Consider the following 27,102-nt stretch of genomic DNA (forward strand, 5'->3'; position numbering starts at 1 on the left):
ATATTATAGATAGATCATATATTTATATATAGATCTATATTCGTAGATAGATCATATATTTATATATAGATCTGGATTTATAGATCATGTATTTATATCTAGATCTGGATTCATAGATCAAATATGTATATATAGATCTAGTTTCATAGATAGATCAAAGGGCGTTTAACCCTGCGCTTTCCCCCTCCCTCATCTCTTTCAAAGCTATTTCCTCTTTGGAGACCACGCCCCCTTCAGAGACCACGCCCACCTTCATGGGCATTTCTTCTGCCTGGTCCTGCTTCTCTTTGGGCTGCAGATTTCCAGGCCTGCAGACAGACAGACACAAGAACAGGCAGGCAGATAGACGGACAGACAGACACACAGGCATATAGACGGACAGACAGACACTCAGACAGACGGACGAGGAGACAGACAGACAAAAAGACAAGCAGACAGACATACAGAAGGTAGAGATAGTAAAGTTACAAAATAGACATACAATATAAAAAGAGTGTAATAGTGTATGGAAATCAGTCTCTTTTTGAAAATAGAGGGCTAATTGCGATGCCGCTAACAATGAGCTAGCACCTGCCTACCATTTAATTGCTATGCTGCTAAAAATGTAGCTAGCTTCAGTTTACCATTTAATTGCTATTTTGCTAACAATGAGCTAGCGCCCGCATACTATTTCATTCACTGTTCTGCTAACAATGAGCTAGCGCCCGCATACTATTTCATTCAGTGTGCGGCTAACAATGAGCTAGCGCCCGCGTACCATCTGTCCTCCACGTCTTCGATGGTGTCGGGCAGCGGGATGTCCCGCGTCTCCGGCAGGAAGCAGGCGAACACTCCTGCGATCACGGCGGCCCCTCCGTACACGATGCTAGGGAGGGCGGGGATCACCTGCACACACACAGTCGCTGTTATTATATATTATAATATATATTGTATATATTATATTATAGCTTCATCATGTTATCATCACATATAGCTGCACCTGTTATAGCTCCTACATGTTATTAACACTAGAGCTGCTCCTGTTATAGCGGCTTCATGTTATTTACTCTATAGCTGTACCCAGGGCCGACGGACTGCGGGGGAAAGTGAGGCAGTCGTGGGGGGCCCCAAGGCAGAGGGGGGGGCCCATGGCAATTAAAAAGAAAAAATCTGTTGAATTATCCACCAGCCCATAGTGTTAGGAGTCGCACACGGCCACGTCTCCCCCCCCCCCCCCCCGTCAGCAATTGTTCTCTACCCCCCGCCCCCCCCCGTCAACAATTCAGCGCAGGGGGCTGGTAGGGGGAATTCGGGGAGGGGGGGGGGGGGGGCCCATCAGGACCTCTTGTATACAGGGCCCAGGATTTGGTGCAACAGCCGTGGCTGTACCTGTTATAGCTCCTGCATGTTATTAACCCTATAGCTGCTCCTGTTACAGTGGCTTCATGTTATCTACTCTATAGCTGCACCTGTTATAGCTCCTGCATGTTATTAACCCTATAGCTCCTCCTATTACAGTGGCTTCATGTTATCTACTCTATAGCTGTACCTGTTATAGCTCCTGCATGTTATTAACCCTATAGCTGCTCCTGTTACAGTGGCTTCATGCTATTCACACTAAAGCTATAGTGTGAATAGTATGGAATGGCGGCTGCCACAAGATGGCGGTACACGCAAAGCAGGATTCTTGTAGGTCTGCTCCTATTATAATTGCTCCTTATATAGCTGATCCTAATGTTGCTACTCCATATAGTTGCTCCTATTATAACTGCCTCTGTTATCGCCGATAGTTTTAGCTGGTTGGTGTGCGGGTGGTGGTCGGTAAGTTATTATTGAGGTTATTAAGGCTAGTAGGTATTAGTTAGTACGGTTCATATTTAGTATATGGTTGGTAGTCAGTACGATTTATAAGCTACTTTATACGTTTGTTTGGTTATGAGTTAACTTGGTTATTAGTTATGACAATTATTAGGTAAGTAGTTAGTTAGGTTATTAGTTAATGTTTTTATTAGTTAATTAGGCGGTTAGCTAATAAGTTAGGTTATTAGTTCATTTGGTTGTTAGGTAATTACTTAGGTGATAAGCTCGCTGGGTTATTCAATTGTTTGGTTTGTAAATAGTAAGGTTATTAGTTATTGAGTCTTGAGGTTGATAGTTAGTTCGAGCTATTAGTTAGTGAGTTAGGTTGTTAGTTATTTGGTTGAGGGTCTGGTTAATAGTAAGTTGGTTGGTTATGAAGTTGGTACCTCGTCCAGTATCAGAACAGCAGGAGCGGCCATGCTACCAATACGAGCCATAGTGGAGACGAAGCCCATCCCAGTCTGCCTGTGATTACATTACATAACACAGTCTTACAGTCTGTTCAATGTAATAAATAATATAACACAGTCTTACAGTCTGTTCAATGTTATACACAATATAACACAGTCTTACAGTCTGTTCAATGTAATACATACTATAACATAGTCTTACAGTCTGTTCAATGTAATACATAATATAACACAGTCTTACAGTCTGTTCAATGTTATACATAACATAACACAGTCTTACAGTCTGTTCAATGTAATACATAATATAACATAGTCTTACAGTCTGTTCAATGTAATACATAATATAACACAGTCTTACAGTCTGTTCAATGTAATACATAATATAACACAGTCTTACAGTCTGTTCAATGTAATACATAATATAATATAACATCACATGTTACCGTCTGTTAAGTATAACATAACATGTTACCATCTGTTTAATATAATATAACATAACATGTTACCGTAATTATATTAATTGTATTACACGTGTGAATCTTGCTCTTATTGGTCGGTATCTTCATGGCTGAACACACTTATTATCCCTCCAGACGAAAGCATAAGCTAAATAATTGTAACCCAATATAATGTTTAAACCAGCTTACATGACAAAACCACTTTTAAGTTAAATGTATCATTATTTTTATTATAGTAGTTTTTATCATTCATTTATTGATACAAAATTGATTGATTAACCCCTTGTGGTTGTTTACATTATGATTCCATTAGGGGCGGTGTTGCTGGCTGTAGAGCACTTTGCATTACTGGTATGTTTATTATCAGGTGGTTAAACACAAAGTACGAGGCACCCTACTGTAAATGTTAGTTTTATTATTAGAACACACCTACCCAGCAAACGCCCTCTGCTTTACACATATTGGCCTCAATAACGTATGCATGTTTGCTTATATGGACATCAAGATGGACTTCTACGACTTTGAGTTCAATACGAAAGTTGCTCAGGACCAAATTGGGAATAAGATGACATCAAGTTTTGGTCAATCGGGGCGTGGTGGGATGGTTGGGGTAAAGGTTGCATTGCTGAGATACAGTAACATTTATTGACCAAACAACATGTCTGGTAGAGGGAGGAATATATGGTGCCAAAAGGCGGGGTTTACTTAAGCCAATCATCATCAAACTTGGTGTAATAAAAGGAACATGGGTCAAGATTCAGTGGGAGGAGCCTACCTGGTGGCAGTAGGAGGAGCCTTCTTGATGTCAGTGGGAGGGGCCTACCCTACATGCTGACAGTGGGAGGGGCCTACCTGATGACAGTGGGAGGGGCCTACCTGATGACAATAGGAGGGGCCTACCTGATGACAGTGGGAGGGGCCTACCCGATGACAGTGGGAGGGGCCTACCTGATGAGCGTGGGAGGGGCCTACCTGATGACAGTGGGAGGGGCCTACCCAACGACAGTGGTAGGGGCCTACCCGATGACAATGGGATGGGCCTACCCGATGAGCGTGGGAGGGGCCTACCTGACGACCGTGGGGTACAGTTCTCCAGTGTACAGGTAGACGCAGGTGAAGGAGGATGAGGTGAAACCTTTCCCCAGACAGGCCAGAGTGGTTCTCAGCGTCTGCATGTCTGAGGAGACACAAAGAGCAGAGTGTGTGTGAGGGTCCGTCTCTCTGTCTGAGAGAGAGAGAGAGAGAGAGAGAGAGAGAGAGAGAGAGAGAGAGAGAGAGAGAGAGAGAGAGAGAGAGAGAGAATGAGAGAGACAGAGAGAGAGAATGAGAGAGAGAGAACCACACAGTGTGGGTGTGTGTGTGATTAACCTGTGGGGACGAAGATGTTAATGAAGATGACGAGGGCGGAGAGGAAGAGGCAGGTTGCCTGGGTGACACGCCGGCCCAGGTACGTCAGCATGAGGAGGGCCAGCAGCTTGGCCGGAATATCAACAGCCCCAAATATGATCTGCATCAGGTACACGTTCACCTGGAGAACCAGCCAATAGGAAGACAAGACACACATTCACTGCATGAACCGGCCAATAGGAAGACAGGACACACATTCACCGGACGAACCAGCCAATCGGAAAACAGGACACACACTCACCGGACAAACCAGCCAATAGGAAGACAGGACACGCATTCACCAAACAAACCAGCCAATAGGAGGAGAGGACACACATTTACCGAACAAACCAGCCAATAGGAAGACAGGACACGCATTCACCAAACAAACCAGCCAATAGGAGGACAGGAGACACATTTACCGAACAAACCAGCCAATAGGAAGACAGGACACACATTCACTTGGACAACCAGCAAATAGGAAGACAGGACACACATTCACCGGAAACCAGCCATGACAGATAGTGAGCCAATTGAAAGACAGGAAAGATAGCCAACCAACAGGAAGATAAGAAGACGTCAGAAGACGTTGTAGAATACCAGCCAATAGGAATGGAACGGCTTACTCCAAACTTCTGGAGGTCCATGGCCAGACCATAATATGCAAAACTGGTGGAAAACCTGAGGAAGAGAAAGCAGTCATGAATGAATGACTACAAACTACCGTGCATGTGGGTGTGTGCACAGTGCATGTAGTAGTATATGTAAAATACTATAGTAGTATTATCTACAGTGGTATTGAGTTGCCTACCAAACGGCCACCAGACACACTTTGATGCGTCTCATTATATAGTATTATAGTGTAGTATCATACTAGTATTACAGTAGCATAATAGTGTAGTATCATAGTAGTATTAAAATAGTATTACAGAGGTATCATAGTGTAGTATCATAGTAGTATTACAGTAGTATAATAGTCTAGTATCATAGTAGTGCTACAGTAGTATTATAGTGTAGTATCATTGTCTAGTATGACAGTAGTATTATGTACACTGCTATTCGCACAAGACAGCCACCAGACACACTGAGATGCGCCTCACAATACAGTGTTATAGTGTATTATTATGGTAGTATTATAGAGTAATGGAGTTGTGACCTCACGTTTCCATAGCAACCGATTTGCGGTTCTACACAAACCACATTAACAAGGGGTAATACTTTGCCACGCAAACGTTTTATAGAAAATGATTGCGAATTGATTTGCGAGTTTGCTTTACCAATGACGTTATAATGAGACTAGATTGTCTAGTGGTCTCATAATAAATTAAAGTAACGTTGTCTAACTTTTCCTTTTAATACCCCAGGGGAATACATGAAAGCCTCGACATGTTTCGATTGGTAGTGATTTTCACCTCTTGAAATTGATTTATTTTCATTTTGAAAGAAACATCACATGGCAGCAATGGAAAACGCCATCTCTCGTTCGGTTGTTTAGAACTGGAAATCCGGTTGCCAGGACAAAGTGACGTTTTCACTTTAGTACTGTATAGTGTGGTATCATTGTGTAGTATGACAGTAGTATTGTGTACAGTGGTACTCGAGTCGTACCAGACAGCCACCAGACAAATTGAGATGCGCCTCATGCCTCCAGTCCGTAGGAGGTCGTAGGCGCTGTAGCTGCTCTTACTGGCGACGATCTCCTTGTTCATGTGGGAGTGGAGAACCTACACACACACGCACAGACACACACGCACAGACACACACACACACACGCACGCACACGCACACACACACACGCTTATTAAACACTGTTTTTTTCTGTTGAAAAAAGATTTGCCTATGATGTAAAATGATGAAGGAGGCAGACAGACAGATAGACAGACAGTCATGCAGGCAGACAGACAGGTATCTCCAGAGTCATGTTCTCAGACAGACAAACAGGCAGGCTGACAGACAGCTACCTCCAGGGTGATGCTTTCACACAGGCAGGCAGACAAGCAGGCAGACAGACAGACAGACAGACAGACAGACAGACAGACAGACAGCTACCTCCAGGGTGATGTTGACGTCCTTCTTCCCGTTGATGCGGGCGACTTGCTGGATGCTCTTCAGAGCCTCCTCAGACCGCCGGTTCAGAACCAACCAGCGGGCTGACTCCGTAAGCCACCTGACAACACACAGCCAATCAGAGACCACCTGACAACCCACAGCCAATCAGAGACCCCCTGACGACCCACAGCCAATCAGAGATCACCTGACAACCAACAGCCAATCAGAGATCCCCTGACAACCCACAGCCAATCAGAGACCACCTGACAACCCACAGACAATCAGAGACCAGCGGACAAACCCACAGACAATCAGAGACCACCTGACAACCCACAGCCAATCAGAGACCACCTGACAACCCACAGCCAATCAGAGACCCCCTGACAACACACAGCCAATCAGAGACCACCTGACAACCCACAGCCAATCAGAGAACACCTGACAACACACAGCCAATCAGTGACCACCTGACAACCCACAGCCAATCTGAGAGCACCTGACGACCCACAGCGAATGAGAGACCACCTGACGACCCACAGCCAATGAGAGACCACCTGACAACCCACAGCCAATAAGAGACCCCCTAACCACACACAGCCAATCCGAGAGAGAGAGAGAGAGAGAGAGAGAGAGAGACAGAGAGAGAGAGAGAGAGAGAGAGAGAAAGAGAGACATACAGAGGCACACAGAGAGACGGAGCATCTGATTGGCTACTGACCAGCTGTAGAAGGAGAACAGGAAGTAGGGAAGACACACAGCCACCTGTAGCTTCCTCCAATCCCTCAGCCAAAAGCCAAGGCCCGCCAAGATCATCTGACCGAAGGTGAAGAAGAAAGATGACAGAGTACCAACCAAGGTCCTCGAACTGGTAGGTATCCACTCCACCTCTGGGCGAGAGACATAGAGAGAGAGACAGGGAGGGAGAGATACAGGGAAGAAAGAGACAGGGAGAGAGAGAGAGAGAGAGAGAGAGAGAGAGACAGGGAGAGAGAGAGACAGGGAGAGAAAGCGACAGGGAGAGAGAGAGAGACAGGGAGAGAAAGCGACAGGGAGAGAGAGAGAGACAGGGAGAGAAAGAGACAGGGAGAGAGAGAGAGAGAGAGAGAGAGAGAGACAGGGAGGGAGAGAGACAGGGAGAGAAAGCGACAGGGAGAGAGAGAGAGACAGGGAGAGAGAGAGAGAGAGAGAGACATAGGAGGAGAGACAGGGAGGGAGAGAGACAGGGAGAGAGAGAGATAGGGAGAGAGAGCGAGACATATAGAGAGAACCATTGAGAGAGAGCCGTCGAGAAAGAGACAGAGATTGAGACAAACTAAAGCTAACTAAAGCTTATACTAAAACAAATTAAAGCTTACTAAAACAAATTAAAGTCTTACTAAAGATACTAAAACACACTTAATGCCAGAGACAGACAGACAGGTAGTTACTTAGTGAGACAGATAGACAGGCAGTAACTGAGTGAGACAGAGTTGAGGATGATGCCACAGACAGACAGACAGGTAGTTACTGAGGGAGACAGACAGACAGACAGACAGACAGACAGACAGACAAACAGACAGACAGACAGACAGACAGACAGACAGACAGACAGACAGACAGACAGACAGACAGACAGACAGACAGACAGACAGACAGACAGACAGACAGAATACAGACAGACAGACAGACAGACAGACAGACAGACAGAATACAGACAGAATACAGACAGACAGACAGACAGCCAGACAGACAGGTAGTTACTGAGTGAGACGGAGTTGAGGATGATGCCGGACACAGACATCCCACTGAGGAAGCGCAGGGTGCAGAAGATGGCGTAGCTGGGAGACAGGGCCGTGCAGCTGCCCAGGATCGCCAGCTGGAGGTAGGACCAGCTGAGGATCACCTTCCTACCAAACCTACACACACACACACACACACGCACACACACAATCACACGCACACGCACACACACACGCGCGCGCACACACACACACATGCGCACACACACACACGCCCGCGCAGGGCACACACACAAACGCACGCACGCACGAACGCACGCACACACACACAAACACACACACAGTTTATAGTCAAAGAACTCATGCTATACTGTGATATAGATATGTTTTAATGTTCTACAGATTAGTAATACTGTGATGTGGATAAGTCATAGTGTATAGATAAGTCATACTGTTAGATAGATAAGTCAGTGATATGGAAATAAGTCATACTGTTATATATGCTGTCGATAAGAGAATGTAAATTGTGGAAAAGGTAATGAAGTATGTGTGTGTGTGTGTGTGTGTGTGTGTGTGTGTGTGTGTGTGTGTGTGTGTGTGTGTGTGTGTGTGTGTGTGTGTGTGTGTGTGTGTGTGTGTGTGTGTGTGCGTGCGTGTGTGTGTATGTGTGTGTGTGTGTGCGTGCATGTTTGTGACCTGTCGGAGAGTCCTCCAAAGATGATGGCCCCAGCCAGGACCCCCCCCATGTAGATGGTCTGGCTCATCTGCTTCAGAGGTCTTAAGGAACATACCAAGTCCCACTTTGGGGGGATATTTCATGTTGTTATGATCATTGTTAATTTCGCAAAATAAAAACACAGTCCAAGGTCTGACACAAACACTGCTTCAGAAAGTGGCCTCCTGGCCACTTCTTGGACTGGGCAAGCAACTTTCTTTTCCACCCTTCATTACCGTAATATTGCGGGAACTGTATATTTTTTTTGATTAAGGGCTATCCCAATAAAACGGGACTTGATGTACGAAGTCGCACTCTGGAGAATTATATTATAGCATTATTATACAATAATAATATGTAATATTAATCGTATTATTATTATAAAGCTGTTTAGACTTCATTGGTAGTTCATATTGACCCTTTCTCTATTGATACAAATAAAGATAAATATATTATGTCAGGAATAATCCGCTCCTGCTCATGTATTTGTGTACCTCTGTGACTATGGTGGAGTCGAACTCTGATTGGTCGAAGGTCCATCCGTCCAGGCAGGCCTCCGTCTCTACCGCCGAGGTGAGGTCAGCAGGGGGCGCTGTTGAGTTCATCAGCAGCTGGTGCCACTGGGGTGTCACATACCTGCATCGCATGACACCCCAGATCACAATATATATATCTATACATACATACATACATACATATATATGTATATATGCTGTATATATTTATATATATATGCTTTCCTTTCCTTACTCATGTCCTTCCCACATCCCTCACCTCCTTGCTTCCTACCTCCTACATTTGTCCAGCGACGTTCCGGAGGCGTCCAGCGGGATGAAGACCCTTAGAAGCTGCCGCTCAGTCACCTGCAACCAAAGACAACGACCAATCAGGGTCCTTCGTTAAGACAATTACCAATCAGGGACCTCTGTTAAGACATCGGTCATATGTCTATGGGAAATAACATGTGGTTTTTGAATGATCTTACATAAGTGTGTAGTTCAAAACGTGAGCAGCTTTTACCTCTTCGCCACCTGCAGAGTTTGTGTTGAACGATCATTCAAAAAACCTGTGTTATTTCCCATGGACATTTGACCGATGGAACCCTGAGCCTCGGTGGCGGGACTTATTCTTCAGAGGTCTATGAGGGTCCTCCGATAAGACATCAACCAATCAGGGTCCTCCGTTAGGACAACAACCAATCAGGGTCCTCCGTTAAGACAACAACCAATCAGGGTCCTCCGTTAGGACAACAACCAATCAGGGTCCTCCGTTAAGACAACAACCAATCAGGGTCCTCCGTTAAGAAGACAACCAATCAGGGTCTTCCGTTAAGACAACAACCAATCAGGGTCCTCCGTTAAGACAACAACCAATCAGGGTCCTCCGTTAAGAAGACAACCAATCAGGGTCTTCCGTTAAGACAACAACCAATCAGGGTCCTCCGCTAAGACAACAACCAATCAGGGTCCTCCATTAAGACATCAACCAATCAGGGTCCTCCGTTAAGACAACAACCAATCAGGGTCCTCCGCTAAGACAACAACCAATCAGGGTCCTCCATTAAGACATCAACCAATCAGGGTCCTCCGTTAAGACACAATAACGAAAACATTAATATGATGATACACAGACAGACACAGACTGACCATGGTAGCAGAATGGTTGTATTGGTAGGGAATGCTGTGATTGGCTGATGGAGTGCAGTGGTGGGCAGGCATCCCTGCGACAAAGTTATTCAGTAGATTCTGGCTGGCCATCAGCAGCCCAGGTAGGCTAATGAGGGTGACATGAAGCCACTGAAACCGGCCGAATCCTCCTATCTAGAACAGAGCACATATTCATTAAGAAATGAATGAATGAATGAATATGTATGAGAGAGAGAGAGAGAGAGAGAGAGAGAGAGAGAGAGAGAGAGAGAGAGAGAGAGAGAGAGAGAGAGAGAGAGAGAGAGAGAGAGAGAGAGAGAGAGAGAGAGAGAGAGAGACACATGCATATTTAACAGTAAGTATGTTTTATTTTACCTGGTCCAGTAGGTCAACGAAGCCCATCTCTCTGGTGATTCCAGAACTCAAGGTTCCTACAGTTTAACTCTGTAGGAGAAGGTTTAACTCTCAACGTGATGCATAACAGATGCAACCATAGCCAGTAAAAATTAGTGAGGTCCGGATGTTTTTCTTTTAATGGAGCATATTTACTGCATTTCTTGATGAGCAAAATTCATACAAAAAAGACACAAACAAAACACAAGGGCTATGCACTACACACAAACTCATTTTCTATAATTAAATAGATAGAGGGCAAAAATACTTTTTTTAAACTATTATTATATTTTGTATGTCTGTTTGTAATGTTAATGTATTCAATTCCTGATTATACAGTAATATTGCGCCGAAAATATATAGGCCTTTATTAAGAAAACATATATGATAAAAAAGTTGAAATATCTTTTTTTTATTAATAATAAAAGAAAAAAATAGGAAATAATTACCGAGGTCCGGACCTTGGTCACCTCATACGGCCATTTACACACCAGTAGAGTTATTTTAGAAAGGCCCCAATTTGGGTCGGTTTAACGGAGTTTAATCCGGATCGAGATTAGGACCAAAAAAAAATTCGCAAATGCTCTCAGCTCTGATAAAAACTCCCAGGACCCGAAACAAAAAGTGTAGTCTTGAACCCGAACGAAGAAGGACTAATGAACGAAATGTTTTACCTGCTTTGCCAAGTCTTTGCTCTGCGGAGCTGCGGGGTGCCTTGCTGGAGAGCCGGCCACAGCAAGCATCTACAGGACAGCTGTGACACTGGACGTCCTGACGCGGCTGAGAACTGATGATCCTGTAGTGTTCACTGACCTTCTATTGCTCCACTGTCTCTCCGAGCGAGAAGGATGGACTTTAGCCGCAGTGTTTGTGCACCTGCGTTAACTAACCAATCATTACTCGTTGTGGTTAATGCTTCTCCGAGAATCGTCTGTAGTCACGTCCTCCATCTCCACCCCCTCCCTCCCACCAGGACTTAGACCTACAACCTAAGCCCATGTGTTTCATGGAAGTAGGTTAAAATATGCGTGTACGGAATTAACCATTATTATTCGATGTATTAATACTTAACAACTTCTCTATCATCCCTCCATCATTCTGTCTCTTCTCTCTCATCCCTCCATCATAGGGTTAGTGTTTGGGGTTAGAGTAAGGTAAGGGTAGGTACTACGTAGGCTAGTTAAAAACGCTCTTAAAATGCATGATAAATATCGCCACTGCAAAATCCTCCATAAACATAATCTTCTTAATTTTGACACAAAGCTGCACTTCCTCCCCTAAAGAACTTTATGACGCTGGGCTCAGAATTTGCCGCAGGGGCAACCAGGGCAAAAATTAGGAGAGAATGCAGAATTCTGCAATGAAAAACCGCATTTGGAAAGTCGTCCTTCTCTTTTGTAGGCATTAAACATGGAACAGTTTCCCAACATATCTAATAACCATTAATGATTTTCAAGCTTTATCCCCTCTGGAAAAGCTTTGGCTGCTCACGCAAAAGACCTGCACACACTTATACAATTAGAATCAAAATTTAAGTGCTAGTGGGATAGGGGTATATCTTTTTTTATAAAATATGCAATGTAGTGCTTTTAGTAAACCATTTTATCCAATGTATTTATATCATTGTATCTTCTTGTCCTTTTAATGTATATGTTATATGATTATATGTTATATATATATATATATATATATATATATATATTGTGTCTTGTTTAGTTTTGTAGTATTTATTCTTTTTACCTGCACAGTGACTAAAGGTGGAAAATAGCAATTAGCTAAAACCTGGTGCGATGCAACTCTCCTTGCTCTAAACAAGATTCATGTTTTTCTGTACATTGTCCCAGTTTCAAATAAATCGACATTACATTACACTACATTAGGGGTATAACGATTCGGGTTCATTACTCTGCCGTTAGCAGGATAGCCTTCGAGGGAGGGGGTGAAACTGTGTTAAAGACTCTGTCGAGGAGGCTGGTGCATGCATACATTAAACGGGAGTAGAGGGTGGTAAAGGGGGTATGGATTAAGGGGCGGTTTAGGGGTAAGGTTTCGGGTTATGAAAGAGGTTGTCTTTGGGCAAGGGTTATGAAAGAGGTTCATCAAAGGGTTAGGGTTATGAAAGAGGTTCTACTTGGGTTGGTTTAGTTTAGTTTATGAGGAATACCCATTAGCTATGACACCAGGCAACAGCTACTCTTCCTGGGGTCCACATTTAACAAGAAAAACATATAATAAATCAACAATACACGAAAACAGGATAAAGAAGAAACCAAAAAATAACAGAAAACAGAAAAGAAAAAACCAAAAACAATGTACAATTATGAAATCATAGAGAGGGAAAAGAAAGACATCATACATAGGTAAAATTGTGAAGTAGCAATTATGATGTTTCATAGCACCACTCCAACAACATCCTTAATTTATATGATTGTGTGAGGTAGAGTTCCTTCCATGGTAGGGTTATGAAAGGTTCAATGGGGGGTTAGGGTTATGAAAGTTGTTCTACTGGGGTTATGGTTATGAAAGAGGTTATTCAAAGGGTTAGGGTTATGAAAGAGGTTGCTCAAAGGGCTAGGGTTATGGAAGAGGTTCTACTGGGTTTAGAGTTATGATAGTATTTATTGATTGTATCTTATTTTACCAAATTTTATCCTTTATACTTAATTCACCCCTGGTCAGAGACAAACAAAATTTCGGTTATTCTATTTGTTGTAATTGACAATAAAGCTGACGTAGACTTTGAAAGAGGTTCCTCAAATGATTATGGCTGTGAAACCGGTTATTCAAAGGGTTATGGTTATGAAAGAGGTTGTACTTGGGTTATGGTTATGAAAGTTGTTCTACGGGGGGGGGGGGGGTTATGAAAGTGGTTCCACGGGGGGGGGGGGGGGGGGGGGTGTAGGAGTATGAAACAGGTTCTAGAAACGGTGAGGGTTATAAAAGAGGTAAACTGTACAGTGTATTTTTTACAAAGGACTTTTGTAGCGACATTAAGACACTAATATATCTGTAATCCTTCCACGTTGCGCAGCCCTGCGGACAAAAGACTTGGGGTGTGTGGGGGGGGTGGCATTCCACACTTGGGCCCCAGTCCAGAGCTGGAGGCCCGGAGACCTGCTGAAAAACAAGTCTGGGGTTGTTCTGGGTTTGTGCCGTTGAGCAGCTGCTCTCTGTGGGGAGCCGGGATAAACTGCCCGTGTTTCAGCAAAAACAATAAATCACAACTTTGAATGATTCGGCCGACGAGTGAGCACCGTAAACCCCTCGTCCCCAACACAAGACACAACACCCCTTTCATAACACTCACCGCCCGAATAACGATGAGAATAGCATTGTCGCACCTGCCAATCCCTATATCCTAACCCCTAGCTCCTAGCCATTACCAAAACCCCTAGCTCCTAGCCATTACCAAAACCCCTAGCTCCTAACCATTACCAAAACCCCTAGCTCCTAACCATTACCAAAACCCCTAGCTCCTAACCATTACCAAAACCCCTAGCTCCCAACCATTACCAAAACCCCTAGCTCCTAACCATTACCAAAACCCCTAGCTCCTAACCATTATCCCCAATCACAACCCCCTAACCCCAACCATAACCAAACAACCTAGCTCCTAACCCTTACCTCCGTCCTCTAGCATGACCTCGTGAGACTGCAGACGTCCCCGTGTCTTCATCCACGAGTTAACCGTTAATAGGACCGCATTGTGATCTGCATTATTAACTTGTCTCAGGTGTAGCTACAGCATGTATACACTAACCCCGCCCAATAGTAGGTCACACATTCACACAGAGTCACTCAGTGACTGTTACTGGTTCATAGTTACTGGGTACAGTGTACACACACACAGACGTAAATATGATGAAAACATTCAGTTTGGAGGTTGGAAGTGTTTATTTTAAATACTTATTCCAGTAAAATGCATGGTCAGTAACGCACACACACACACACACACACACACACACACACACACACACACACACACACACACACACACACACACACACACACACACACACACACACACACACACACACACACACACACACACTCTAAAAGCAGTCCCTCTAGAGGGAAACTTACATATTTACAAAATTACATGCAATGCCATGCCATATACTCCCTTTATCATTACAAACCCATGTAATGACAAAGACTGGTTCGACATATAGGAAAAAAATAAAATAAAAATTCAAGAAAACAATATGTTGTTTGGCTGGGACATCTTGTACCAGGACTACAAGCTGCTCCCAAAGACCTGGACCTGGTTTACAAGCTGCTCACAAAATCCTGGACCTGGTTTACAAGCTGCTCACAAAGTCCTGGACCTGTTGGGAAAAACAAAACTTCATATAGGCGGATATCCTTATATACAGGTACCCTGTATATAAGGGCTTGGTTAGACAGGTACACTGTATATAAAGGTTTGGGTTAGACAGTTACCCTGTATATAAAGGCTTGGGTTAGACAGGTACCCTGTATATAAAGGCTTGGATTAGACAGGTACCCTGAATATAAAGGCTTGGGTTAGACAGGTACCCTGTATATAAGGGGGAGGGTTCGACGGGTACCCTGTATATAAGGGGGAGGGTTAGACGGGTACCCTGTATATAATACGGATGGGTCAGAATATTCGGTTATTCGTTCCTGAGGGTCAAAGCCGATTTTTATCATTCCGACCATTAATATTTTTCCCCATTCAAATAAACAAGAGTTAACGGACGGAACTAATGTTCGACTCCTCGAAGGGGATTATCCCGCTTATTCCATGGTCACTTGCCAAAGAAAATAAATTAAGACCATTCATTTATATTTTCATGCGTTTTACAATCCAAACATAAAGTATTTCACAAGCCATAATTTTGTTTCCCTGGTAACGCCTGAGGGTTTGACTAATACCTGGAACAATCTTTACCCTCCCGTAAGGTTCTTATGCAATGGAAACGTTGCGTTCACTCCTCCAGTAAATAGGACGGACCATAGCTACGACTTGGCAAAGGGAGGTATTCCAGTCCGCTCAGCTATGAGCCAGAGAGCTAACGTCATGCATTGTACATATTCATAATTCGAAATTCGTCCCAGCCTTTATACCATAGATACTCTATAGGGTCTATATAACTACGCTTTCTGATGACAGTTTAATGCATTTTTCACTATTTACCAGCTCTCGTTTTGAAGGCTGAACAGACAATTTGACTGGAACTACTTAGCAGGAAGTTGTTATTTTGTGTTTAAGACATTAAGTGATTTCTTGCGATGATCCATGGCTGCCTTTGTGAATGTCGGCACACATCGAATAATCGATTATTCGTTCATACCACCCACTGATTATTCGAGCATAACGATTCGATTAACTCAACATTTTGAGTTAATCACATCCCTAAGATATAAGGGTGAGGGTTAGACAGGTACCCTGTATATTAGGGTGAGGGTCCCTTTAACAAAAAAATAAAGAGTGAGAAACCTGAAGCATGAAAGATGAAGACTTTATTGTTACTCGCGAACAAGTAAGAACAAAGCCGGGTGGGTTTGACAAAGTGCTGGAGGGCTCCTCCCTATGCGTTTATTCTGCCCACATGTCATCCATTACCTCATTCCATACAGTCGCTCCCATATACGGTGGTCTTCTGTACAGTACGCTCTCATACCGCTAACCAGTTCTCCCTGTTCTCCTCTGGGCCAACGGCCTGCGTGTTACCACGTGTGGCGCACATATGGAACATGCTAGTGACACGCATAAAGCATGTCAAAACCTGGGGTTTGCGCCATATGCCGGCCACATTCGTTCACCTTGGTTCCTGGAAGCAATAATGGTGGGAATACGAGGCTGTGCTTAAAAAGGTGAGAGGTGTCATGTTCACTCAATCTTCTCTCCACATTAGCTTCAGGGGGGCACATAACTCAATTTTTAGTGAGTTACTCAGGTGAGTGCCAGGAGATGGTGTTTGGTACTCAGCCCACACGTGGCTTTTTTTTTTTCATAACGCCTGATGTTATGAAACCTCCCCAGTTTCACAAAAGGAGATCCTTTTTTCAGTGCACAACTTCTTGAGCACAGCAGTGTTTCTTTGCTCCACCTTTTTGTAAATAAAACTGCAGCAGCTTGACCACGGAGCGATTGAATGTCTCACAGTAATGAACGTTGGGATCAGCTGATTTTGCCTAGTTCTCCAGTGCGTGCGCTAGGGGTGTGCACGTGTAACTGGTTAGTAAATCATAACCGTTAAGGAAAAATCTAAACGAAATCCAGCGATCTGATTGGTTCCCAACTGTTGTATAATGAGCGTATACATAACTGCTATGACGCCCGATCATTTTGTGAAAGTTTGCATATCACTCCGCGCCTGGAAGTAGAAACAGTTACAAAGTAAAACATATGTTGGATGATGGAGAGGATGTAAATGTTGTTACTCCGGGAGTGAGCAAGGCGATGGAGAGACTAACGAAAGCTTAGGCACACGGCGAGTGAACTGCTCCATAGGAAAAATTGCCGGCGAACCGCTCTATCGGAGCCTTCTCTCGGAGGGACGCTAAAGTGTGTTGCATAGCGACCGTCGATGCATAGCGGCAGCCAGGAGGGACTACTTTTTTGTTTTCTTTAATAAAACGGCTACTTGGTTTCTTTTTAAATGTAGTGTGTCTATGACTTTCGTTTCGCCATAACAGTAACCGTTGTATAAAAGCAATAGATCACTTCAGTCAGTGGCATGTGCTCATTATACCACTGTGAAGGGGGTCGCCGGCCCTCCGCTGCGCGTCGGGGCCGGACAACGCCCCTTAACAGTGGTATAATGAGCACATACCACAGCCTGGTGTGATCTATTGCTCAAGTATACAACCCCGTTTTCTGATTACAGTTTAATGCAACAGTAAACTGACAAAATCCTAATTAACACCGCAACTGCAAATTAACCACACGGTGATAACCATGGCAACCGGTCAAACTAATTTTCTTTTTGCGATCATTCTACTCGCGCATCCGCCGCTGGGTTGATGAACAAATAATCCCCCTATAGCGCGACTAAGGTCCACAAAAATAAAAAATAAATAAATCATTAATTGATAAAAAACGGTTAACCCGTGTACACGGAAAAAAAGGGGTTGTCTAACCGTTCACACCCCTAGCGTGCGCGGTGCCCAGCGCACGGAAGGGCACATTTCAGTGCACTCATCATTGGTTACGAGCCAAGGCACATCTTGGGAGATACTTTTCGGAAAAAACTATTTTCTTCTGCTCCGGCCCCGTTTGCCTTTTGTTCTTTACAGTTGGCGAGACGCCGCAGTTGACAAGAAACACGCGTAGTTTGGTTTTGCTTGCCTGACTGTTAGTGACACAAGTGTCGTTGCGCGTCCCTGATTAGGGCCGCGCATGCGTACCAGTTATGTGCACCCCTGATTATATTAATTTATTACACGGCTCTTATCGATGCTTTGGAATGCTCCGTTCACTTGCATGGGCCTTCCCGACTGTGTAATAAGCAGGATAATGTATAGAACGCCGGTCCTTATCGAAAATAAGCCCCGACAGTGCGAAGCAAGACCGCTTCGTTTCGGTGTCCTCTTCGCCCTGTCGGGGCTTATTTTCCCGATAATGACCGGCGTTCTATACATAATCCCTTACATAGCATATAGGCATGATAATAATTACATATAATCATTAAATGTAAGTGTTCATTTCTCCCATAAGGGTTAGACAGGTACGCTGTATATAAGGGTTGGGGTTAGACAAGTACCCTGTATATTAGGGTGAGACAGGTAACCTGTATATAATAGGCGAGGGTTAGACGGCGTTCACACAAAAAGCGAGGGGGCAACGCGACTCCAGACAAAGTCCGCGTAGAGACGCGCATCAGGCAACTTTTGGGCATGAAGGCCCTGGTACGGGCGAGCGCGTTCACAAGGATTGAGTATCGCAACACGATGCAACACGTTGTTGCTCGAGCTCAAATATTTGAACTTTTAATCATTCAGCGTTCACTCCCTGAGTGACGTAACGTAACAGCCAATCAGAGTTCAACGGGCCAACCGTTTCCTGTGGCCCGGAGTGAACCGTAGCATTGAGGAGAAAGGGATGTTGCCGCTTGAAACTCCCGGAGCTCTATATCTTAATAATATTATATTATATAACATTTATATCTATACAATAACGCCATTAATACAAATTGGCAACGCTCTTTTTCTTTTCTCACTTTGATTTTGAACGGTTAGGCCCACAGAATGTCAACATTCATATCAGAAATCGTTTTTGGTTCCACTTACTTTACATTAGATTACACTTGCAGGAAGTGACTGCATGATTACAATTGCAGTAATTGACAGCTTGTTTACAATTCCAAAATCAGTGACACTTCTTATTTGAATTTACCTACAGTTGTAGTAATTGTTGGTGTACAAAAATACTAATTAACTGCCTGTTTACAATTCCCAAATCTGTGGTGTTCCATGAGTTTCATATTCAACCCACACTGAGTGAGTCAATAAAACTCCCTCAAGATCACTTGGTCTAGTTTTTGCTTATTGCATTTGGTATGAAGATAATGTGTCATTCCATTTGATAATCTCATTTAACTTTAAAATATAATTTTAAAAGTGCAATAAATCGCGAGTTAATTCAACAATACTATGCGATTAATCGCTATTAAAACTTTTAATCGTTGCCCGGCCCTAAATATAATATATAATATCACGGCCAAAAGCTGTGTCCGCCTCCCGATGATATTATGAATAGACTGCGTCGGGTTCTCCGACGTCTCTGGTACTTCCACAACAACTCAACTTCCTCATGCACACAGGACTAAACTTGCGTGATACAATTTTCGCAAATCACAACCAAGACCTCAAGCGACCAGCGTCACTTTTGGTGTTAACGCAGAGATAGACAGGTACCCTGTATATTAGAGTGAGGGTTAGACAGGTACCCTGTATATTAGGGTGAGGGTTAGACGGGTACCCTGTATATTAGGGTGAGGGTGAGACAGGCAGCCTGTGTATAATAAAGATGTCTGACCTTGTCCAAGATGGCTTCTTGTTTGATTCGGTCGTTTTTAAAATCCTCATCTGCGTCCACAACGAGGATGGGGACGTCATTCATGAACGCAAACTCCTGGCTGACACACAGACACACACAAATTAATACCACACACACACACACACACACACACACACAAATTAATACCACACACAGTCACACACACACACACACACACACACACACACACACACACACACACACACACACACACACACACACACACACACACACACACACACACACACACACACACACACAGTAGTAGTACTGCAGTAATACTCACTTGGGGTCCCGGTGGTGCAGTAGTATTAGTAGTACTGCAGTAGTACTCACTTGGGGTCCCGGTGGTGCAGTAGTATTAGTAGTACTGCAGTAGTACTCACTTGGGGTCCCGGTGGTACAGTAGTATTAGTAGTACTGCAGTAGTACTCACTTAGGGTCCCGGTGGTGCAGTAGTATTAGTAGTACTGCAGTAGTACTCACTTGGGGTCCCGGTGGTACAGCCAGGCATCGTGTTTCTGGTGAAGTACTTCCAGGTACTCCAGAGGAACGTCCTGCTCCTCCTCCCGCGAACGCATCTGCAGCCTCTGCATGCACTTCTACACACACACACACACACACACACACACACACACACACACACACACACACACACACACACACACACACACACACACACACACACACACACACACACACACACACACACACACACACACACACACACATTAATAGTCTATAATAAACCAACATGAAAAGATTGATATAATAATCTGTAATAATTTGACCTGGGGGGATTTAAATAGTCTTTAGTAATATGACATGAGGAGACTTTAATAATCTGTAACAATCTGACCTGGGGCTGGGCTCGGAGGTAGATGATCCCGTCCAGATGGATCATGGGGAGGAACTGGGAGAGCAGCCAGGTGTGCTGATCCTGGTAGACACTCCACTCTTCCGAGGTCAGGTTCCCTGACTCATAGTGACTAGACGCAAACACATACCTGAGAGACAGACAGACAGACAGGCAGATAGTGACAGACAGACAGACAGACAGACAGGGACACAGTCAGAGAGGGACAGAGAGAGCGCACGAGAACGGAGGATGTGACAATATATTATGTTTATGAGACAGCCAGGTTACCGGTCGCTAGAATGATTGACAAGACGGAAGGGCAACCTGACGCCGTCGCCAGACAGACGGGTACCTGTCGCTGTAGACTGATCTCTCGTAGCAGACGACAGGTTTTTCAGCCAGCTTGAGAGACGGAGGCTGCAGCTGGGCACGAATCCGACTGAGAAACGCATAACTCTACAGACAGACAGGTAGAGAGAGACGGGTGGGAAGACTTACAAATGGGTGGAGACAGCTGTTTACTGAAGGCACTTCAAGTTGAAGCGTTCCAATTCTCTCTCTCTCTGTGTGTGTGTGTGTGTGTGTGTGTGTGTGTGTGTGTGTGTGTGTGTGTGTGTGTGTGTGTGTGTGTGTGTGTGTGTGTGTGTGTGTGTGTGTGTGTGTGTGTGTGTGTGTGTGTGTGTGTTACACAGGGTGTGTGTGAAGCGTCAGTGCAGTAGTACTGTGGCAGTAGTGCTTGTAGTTAGTGCATGTTGCATGCTGCTTCTGCTTGCTTCTTTCTGCTTTCAGCTACGGCCACCGGCTAGCCTCTGTTTGGGGTGAAAAGAGGAGCAGAGCGCGTAAGTCTCCTCCTGCCGGTACATAGCCTCTCCACCACCAAGACTCCTACAGTGCCTCCTCGTGGCCTCACACGGTAACTGGGTACCTCGCGGTCCCAGGCTAAACTGTAGGAGATCTCGGAGCAGCAGTGGGCCCCAGAGAGAAGGCGTGCAGGCCCACCGGTGTGTGGACATGCCCTGGCGCCTCTCAACCACTGCCCCAGCCTATGGGTAAATAGCATGGGCAGATGGGGCTCATAGCCATGGCAGGCAACCCATCTAGGAGAAGGCCACTCCGATCAAGAACCTGTGGAGATAACCCACATTAGGCAGTCACCAACAGACCGGTGTTCTGGCAGTCTTCTGCAACTCCCTTCCACTGAAGGTCGTCGTGCTTTGCATGCCACTGGAGTATGTCGGGGGGAGCCAAGACAGTGAGGTCAGAGACTGCGCACCACTGCCTTCACTATAATCTATTCTTCTGCGCAGGCCTGCCCCAAATACCCCACCCCCACCCCACCCCATCCCCTCCCCACCCCATCCCCCCCCCCCCATAAGAAGTCCTGCGGCGTTGGGGAAGGGCGGCAGGTACAGGTCAGGATGTGACTGGGAGTATCTAGCCCAACCCTGCACGCTAGGCGGCGTGAGAAAGATGGTCGCCGAGGAGTGGGATGGAACAGCGCTCCTCTCCGGCAGCTCCTCACGCGACTGAGCAGCCCCTCCCTGCTCACCCTGAGAGGGAAGGGCCTAGAAAAGGTGGCCTAAAAAAGGACTGTTCTGTTTAACCCGGGCAGCCTGCCGCAGCTGCCGGGTCGTCCCTCCATGCGGTCGAAAATATAAGAAAAAGAAAACCCACATGAAGCTCACCATTGCAACCTGGAACGTCCGCACACTTTTGGATGTGCCCGTTGACTACTCTCGTCCCCAAAGAAGAACAGCGCTGGTTGCACACGAGCTGCAGAGATACAACATTGACATCGCAGCTCTTAGCGAAACACGCTTCCATGGCGAGGATTCTATAACAGAGGTGGGAGAAGGCTACACCTTCTTCTGGAGGGGGCTTCCAGAAGGCTCCCGCCGCCTCCATGGTGTAGGTTTTGCTGTGCGGTCAAGCCTACTTCAGAGGATCCCAGAATCCCCAGTCGGCATCAGTGAAAGACTGATGACCTGGCGCATTCCCCTCACCAACAACCGTCATGCCACCCTCATCAGTGCATATGCCCCAACACTGGATGCTGACCCCGAGTGCAAGGAACTCTTCTATGCCTCCCTGCACTCCGCCATAAATAAAACACCCTCCACCGACAAGCTCATTCTCCTCGGGGACTTTAACGCGAGAGTGGGCTCTGACAGTGTGTTATGGAAGGATGTGCTTGGGCAGCACGGTGTTGGTAAACTCAATGAAAATGGTCTTCGCCTCCTCACTCTCTGCTCTGAGTATCAGTTGGTCATCACCAACACCTTGTTCCAACTGAAGAACAAATTTAAGACCTCCTGGCAACACCCCCGCTCTAAACACTGGCACCTCCTTGATTACATCATTGTCCGCCAAGCTGACAGGAAGGAGGTGCGAGTTACCAGAGCCATGCGTGGAGCAGACTGTTGGACTGATCACCGCCTGATCAGAGCCAAATTCACCCTGGAACTCCGTCCTCCACTGAGGAAAACACCACCCTGCAGGAAGCTCAACTGTGATGCATTGAAGTCACCGCACTCAGTCAACCAGCTCAGGGAACAGATCGCCTTACAGCTGTCCAAGATCCCTGAAACACCAGCTGATCTGGACGTGAACACCACCTGGAGCACCCTACGCACCGCTATTCACCGGGCTGCAGTAGAGTCTGTAGGGTACACCAGACGGAGACACCAAGACTGGTTCGACAACAGTGCACCAGGCATCCACAACCTACTTCAGGAAAAACACAAGGCCCTTGCAGCTCACCTTTCCAACCCCCAATCCACCTCGCTGAAGGCCCGCTTCAACAACATCCGGGCTGAAACACAGCGTACCCTCAGAGCCATGAAGAATGACTGGTGGACAAAGAAAGCCCACGAGATACAGCATCACGCGGACACCAACAACTCCCACGCTTTCTATGACTCCATCAAGGCTATTTATGGCCCACAGAGGAAGAACATAACCCCGGTCAGATCAGCAGATGGTACCATCCTGCACAAGGACAAACAACAGATCCTGGACAGATGGGCTGAGCATTTCAACACCCTGCTGAACACCTCATATCCAACTAGGACGGACACACTTGCCGACCTCCCATGCCTGCCAACCGTCACTGATCTGGACTTCTCCCCCAGCTTTGCTGAGGTGCAAAAAGCCATCGCTGGCCTGAAGAACAACAAGAGCCCAGGCCTTGATGGAGTCCCGGCAGAAATCCTGAAGCATGGCGGATACCTCCTCACCCGCAGATTACACCAACTGATCGTTAACATTTGGTCATCTGAAGTCATCCCGCAAGATTGGAAGGATGCCAACATCATCACAATCTTTAAGCGGAAAGGAGACAAAGCAGACTGCGGTAATAGCAGAGGCATTTCCCTCTTGTCAGTTGCCGGTAAGGTGCTCGCACGGATCATGCTACTCCGACTAGCATCTCATGCTACCAATAACATTCTACCGGAGACCCAGTGCGGCTTTAGGCAACAGCGAAGTACCGCAGACATGATCTTTGCTGCTAGACAGATACAGGAAAAATGCAGAGAACACTGCAAAGACCTGTACCTAGCTTTCATTGATCTGTCCAAGGCCTTCGACACGGTAAACCGGGAACTGCTGTGGGAAGTGCTGGGGAAGCTGGGGGTTCCACCAAAGTTCAGAAACATCTTGCGGCAGTTTCATGATGGGATGCAAGCCTGTGTGAGTGTTGGTGGCCAACAATCTCCATTCTTCAGTGTGGATGTGGGGGTCAAGCAAGGGTGTGTCCTAGCCCCAACCATCTTCAACATATTCCTCTCCACAGTCACCCTCCTCTCGCACAAACTCCTGGACCCTTCTGATGGGGTACAGATACAGTACAGACTGGATGGCAACCTCTTCAACATTAGGCGCCTCCAAGCCTTCACCAAAACCACCACCCAACACATCTTAGAGCTACAGTATGCAGATGACTGTGCTCTCCTCGCCCACTCACCAGAATCTCTACAGCGTGCGCTGAATGTGGTCGCCTCCATCTACAGCGCCATTGGTCTCCAAATAAACATCAAGAAAACACAAATAGTTGCTCAGGAGTTCACCCCCCAAACGTGTGTGCCCACCTTCACCCTCGATGGTCATCCCCTTGCCATCGTCCCACACTTCACCTACCTAGGCAGTATTCTGTCCCCCTCCTGCAACATCGATGATGATATCCAGGTCCGCATCGGTCTGGCCTCTGCTGCCTTTGGCAGGCTTAGCGCCAGGGTTTTCCAGAACAGGAACCTTACCACCTCCACCAAAGCAGCTGTGTACAGGGCAGTCTGTCTTTCCACACTGCTGTATGGTTCGGAAACCTGGACACCCTACCAGAGGCATTTTCGAACCCTAGAGGCCTTCCACATCCGTTGCCTGCAAAGGATCCTGGGTGTGTCCTGGGAAGACAGGGTGCCTTATGCCGAGGTCTTTGACCGGACCCACACACAAAGCATCGCCCTGCTCCTTGCGCAAAAACACCTACGCTGGGTTGGGCATGTGATCCGTATGCCTGCCCACCGCCTGCCCAAGCAAATCCTCTATGGCCAACTTCTGGATGGCCAGAGATCTGCTGGGGGTCCAAAAAAGCGCTATAAGGATCACCTCAAAACCCTCCTGAAGCAGTGCAACATTCCACCTACTGCACTCGAGTCCCTGGCTGCTGATCGAAACACCTGGAGCTCCTCCTGCAACCAGGGAACTACTCACCTTCAGGAGCAAGCCACAGAGAGGAGGATACAGCGACGTGCACTGAGGCATCAACGTGCTGCAGTGCCCACACCCTCCAGTGCCACATACCCCTGTCTCTCTTGTGGCAAAATCTGCGGATCCCGCATAGGCCTGCACAGCCATTTGGCTATGCATCGTCGCAACACACCCCAATAACTGTCCTTCCTTTCCATTTGGAGCAACGTCATCATCGTAATCGATGGACTGCCATAACGTGTGTGTGTGTGTGTGTGTGTGTGTGTGTGTGTGTGTGTGTTACCTGGAAGGTGTAGGACCACCTGCGGGGATCAGTGTACATCATCTGGAGAATATTTCCTCCACTCTTCTGGGAGGAACTCAGGTCCTGACACACACACACACACACACACACACACACACACACACACACACACACACACACACACACACACACACACACACACACACACACACACACACACACACACACACACACACACCATTAGTGTACCTGTTAGAGGGTTAAGATGCTATCTATAACATGTGTTATCTATAACGGATTCTTGGACACACACACATGCACATTAGTGTACCTGGTAGAGGCTATAGACGCTGTATATGACGGGTATTCACTATGAAGGTACCTGGTTAACGTCGTCTGCTTTGTTCTGGAGGCTGCACCACTTCCCAATGGGCTCAGGAACCACTTCCCAGTCCTCCAACCGCTCGCCCAACACACGCACCAGTGTGGATTTACCTGCAGCTACACACACACACACACATTAATACCATAAACAAATACACACATTAATACCACACACACACACACACACACACACACACACACACACACACACACACACACACACACACACACACACACACACACACACACACACACACACTAAAGCAGTTCTTTCAGAGGAACATTTACATATTTAAACCATGCGAGTGGTCCCTGGTCCTAGCCTCCATTCTGTCCCACGCCACTCCACAATTCCCGAGTTTCTTCTCCACGCTACAGCTTGCTACTGCCTCACTACAAGGGAACCCCAGCTTCCACTACAATCAATCCTGATCGTTGTTTCTCCGTCTCCTCCACGGTAGTATTTACTTTATATTACATTATCGTTCGCTCTTTGTCAGGTATGAGTTAATTTATAAGTTCAGGTACAAGTCCTCTAATTTTAGCCTTGTGACACTGCGTGCCTGGGGTCTAGTATATGTTGGTTCATTATGAGTTAAAGTTAAGGTGAGTTTAGTCCATGTTATTAATAATTAGGTGAGCTTACCGATGTTTCCCTCTATGGATATCTTCTTGCACCTCTTCTCTTCTCTGCGGTTTGAATCCGGTGTGAAACATCTCTTTGGAGGTGTCGCCATTCTGATCGGTATAGTGTCACTAATTATAAATTGAACGTTGATTTCGTGTTTTCCACTTTTAAAGGAAAAGCCAAAAACAACGCTAGTCTTCTTCCCGCTCCGCAGTCCGCACATCAATCAAAGGTAGCGCCAAAAAAAATCGTCACTTCCCGGAAGTGATCCACTCCCGTGTTCGGGAAAGTTTTACTGTTATGTTATTTTACTATTTTACAGTACAAGTAATACTAATATAACTAATAGTCAAAGTAATATGATAAATATTGTTACTCTATAACTCTCACTATTACTCATATTACTTTGACTAATATAATTAATCATAGTAATATAAGTTATAGTAATATCTATCATTATGGTTAGGGGTAAGGGTTAGGTTAAGGAGATAGTCATGGAGGTTTGGGGTCAGGGTAAGGGTTAGGGAGATGGTCTTTTGGTCATCCCATCCACCAAAAGATCAGTTGGTAAGAGAGCATTTGCCTCTCGTGCCCCATATTTATGGAATAACCTACACCAACATATCAGGGAAGCAGGG

At 45.7% G+C, this 27,102-nt stretch overlaps 2 protein-coding genes across 2 annotated transcripts; both read right to left on the minus strand.

Moving 5' to 3' along the window:
* Window positions 1-154: 154 nt before the first annotated feature.
* On the minus strand, window positions 155-10,688 carry oatx (organic anion transporter X). The gene is made up of 15 exons (XM_056595055.1): window positions 10,597-10,688; window positions 10,222-10,395; window positions 9,365-9,438; window positions 9,070-9,211; window positions 8,557-8,660; window positions 7,883-8,037; window positions 6,861-7,029; window positions 6,143-6,260; window positions 5,702-5,817; window positions 4,720-4,774; window positions 4,076-4,235; window positions 3,776-3,884; window positions 2,226-2,304; window positions 758-885; window positions 155-308 (listed from the first exon to the last, which is right to left on the minus strand). The coding sequence occupies exons 1-15, from the start codon at window positions 10,621-10,623 to the stop codon at window positions 155-157; spliced, it is 1,764 nt and encodes a 587-aa protein (XP_056451030.1). The 5' UTR covers window positions 10,624-10,688.
* Window positions 10,689-14,492: 3,804 nt separating this feature from the next.
* LOC130386489 (deoxycytidine kinase 2-like) lies at window positions 14,493-26,742 on the minus strand. Its single transcript, XM_056595423.1, has 8 exons — window positions 26,483-26,742; window positions 25,835-25,953; window positions 25,492-25,575; window positions 20,854-20,957; window positions 20,502-20,649; window positions 20,129-20,244; window positions 19,622-19,721; window positions 14,493-14,942 (listed from the first exon to the last, which is right to left on the minus strand). Exons 1-8 carry the CDS (start codon window positions 26,685-26,687, stop codon window positions 14,916-14,918), a joined length of 903 nt encoding a protein of 300 aa, XP_056451398.1. The 5' UTR covers window positions 26,688-26,742; the 3' UTR covers window positions 14,493-14,915.
* Window positions 26,743-27,102: the final 360 nt, after the last annotated feature.

This window comes from Gadus chalcogrammus, chromosome 7 (genome assembly GCF_026213295.1).
Source record: "Gadus chalcogrammus isolate NIFS_2021 chromosome 7, NIFS_Gcha_1.0, whole genome shotgun sequence".
In the NCBI taxonomy this organism is placed as follows: Eukaryota; Metazoa; Chordata; class Actinopteri; order Gadiformes; family Gadidae; genus Gadus; species Gadus chalcogrammus.

Coding starts and splice junctions, on each gene's coding strand:
- LOC130386489 (XM_056595423.1), bottom strand. CDS start 26,687: ATGTGCGGACTGCGGAGCGGGAAGAAGACTAGCGTTGTTTTTGGCTTT. Junction 25,954..26,482: donor ATCCATAGAGGGAAACATCG/GTAAGCTCACCT, acceptor GTGTGTGTGTAG/CTGCAGGTAAATCCACACTG. Junction 25,576..25,834: donor AAGCAGACGACGTTAACCAG/GTACCTTCATAG, acceptor TGTGTGTGTCAG/GACCTGAGTTCCTCCCAGAA.
- oatx (XM_056595055.1), bottom strand. CDS start 10,623: ATGGGCTTCGTTGACCTACTGGACCAG. Junction 8,661..9,069: donor ACTCCACCATAGTCACAGAG/GTACACAAATAC, acceptor ATCCCCCCAAAG/TGGGACTTGGTATGTTCCTT. Junction 8,038..8,556: donor TTTGGAGGACTCTCCGACAG/GTCACAAACATG, acceptor GTGTGTGTGTAG/GTTTGGTAGGAAGGTGATCC.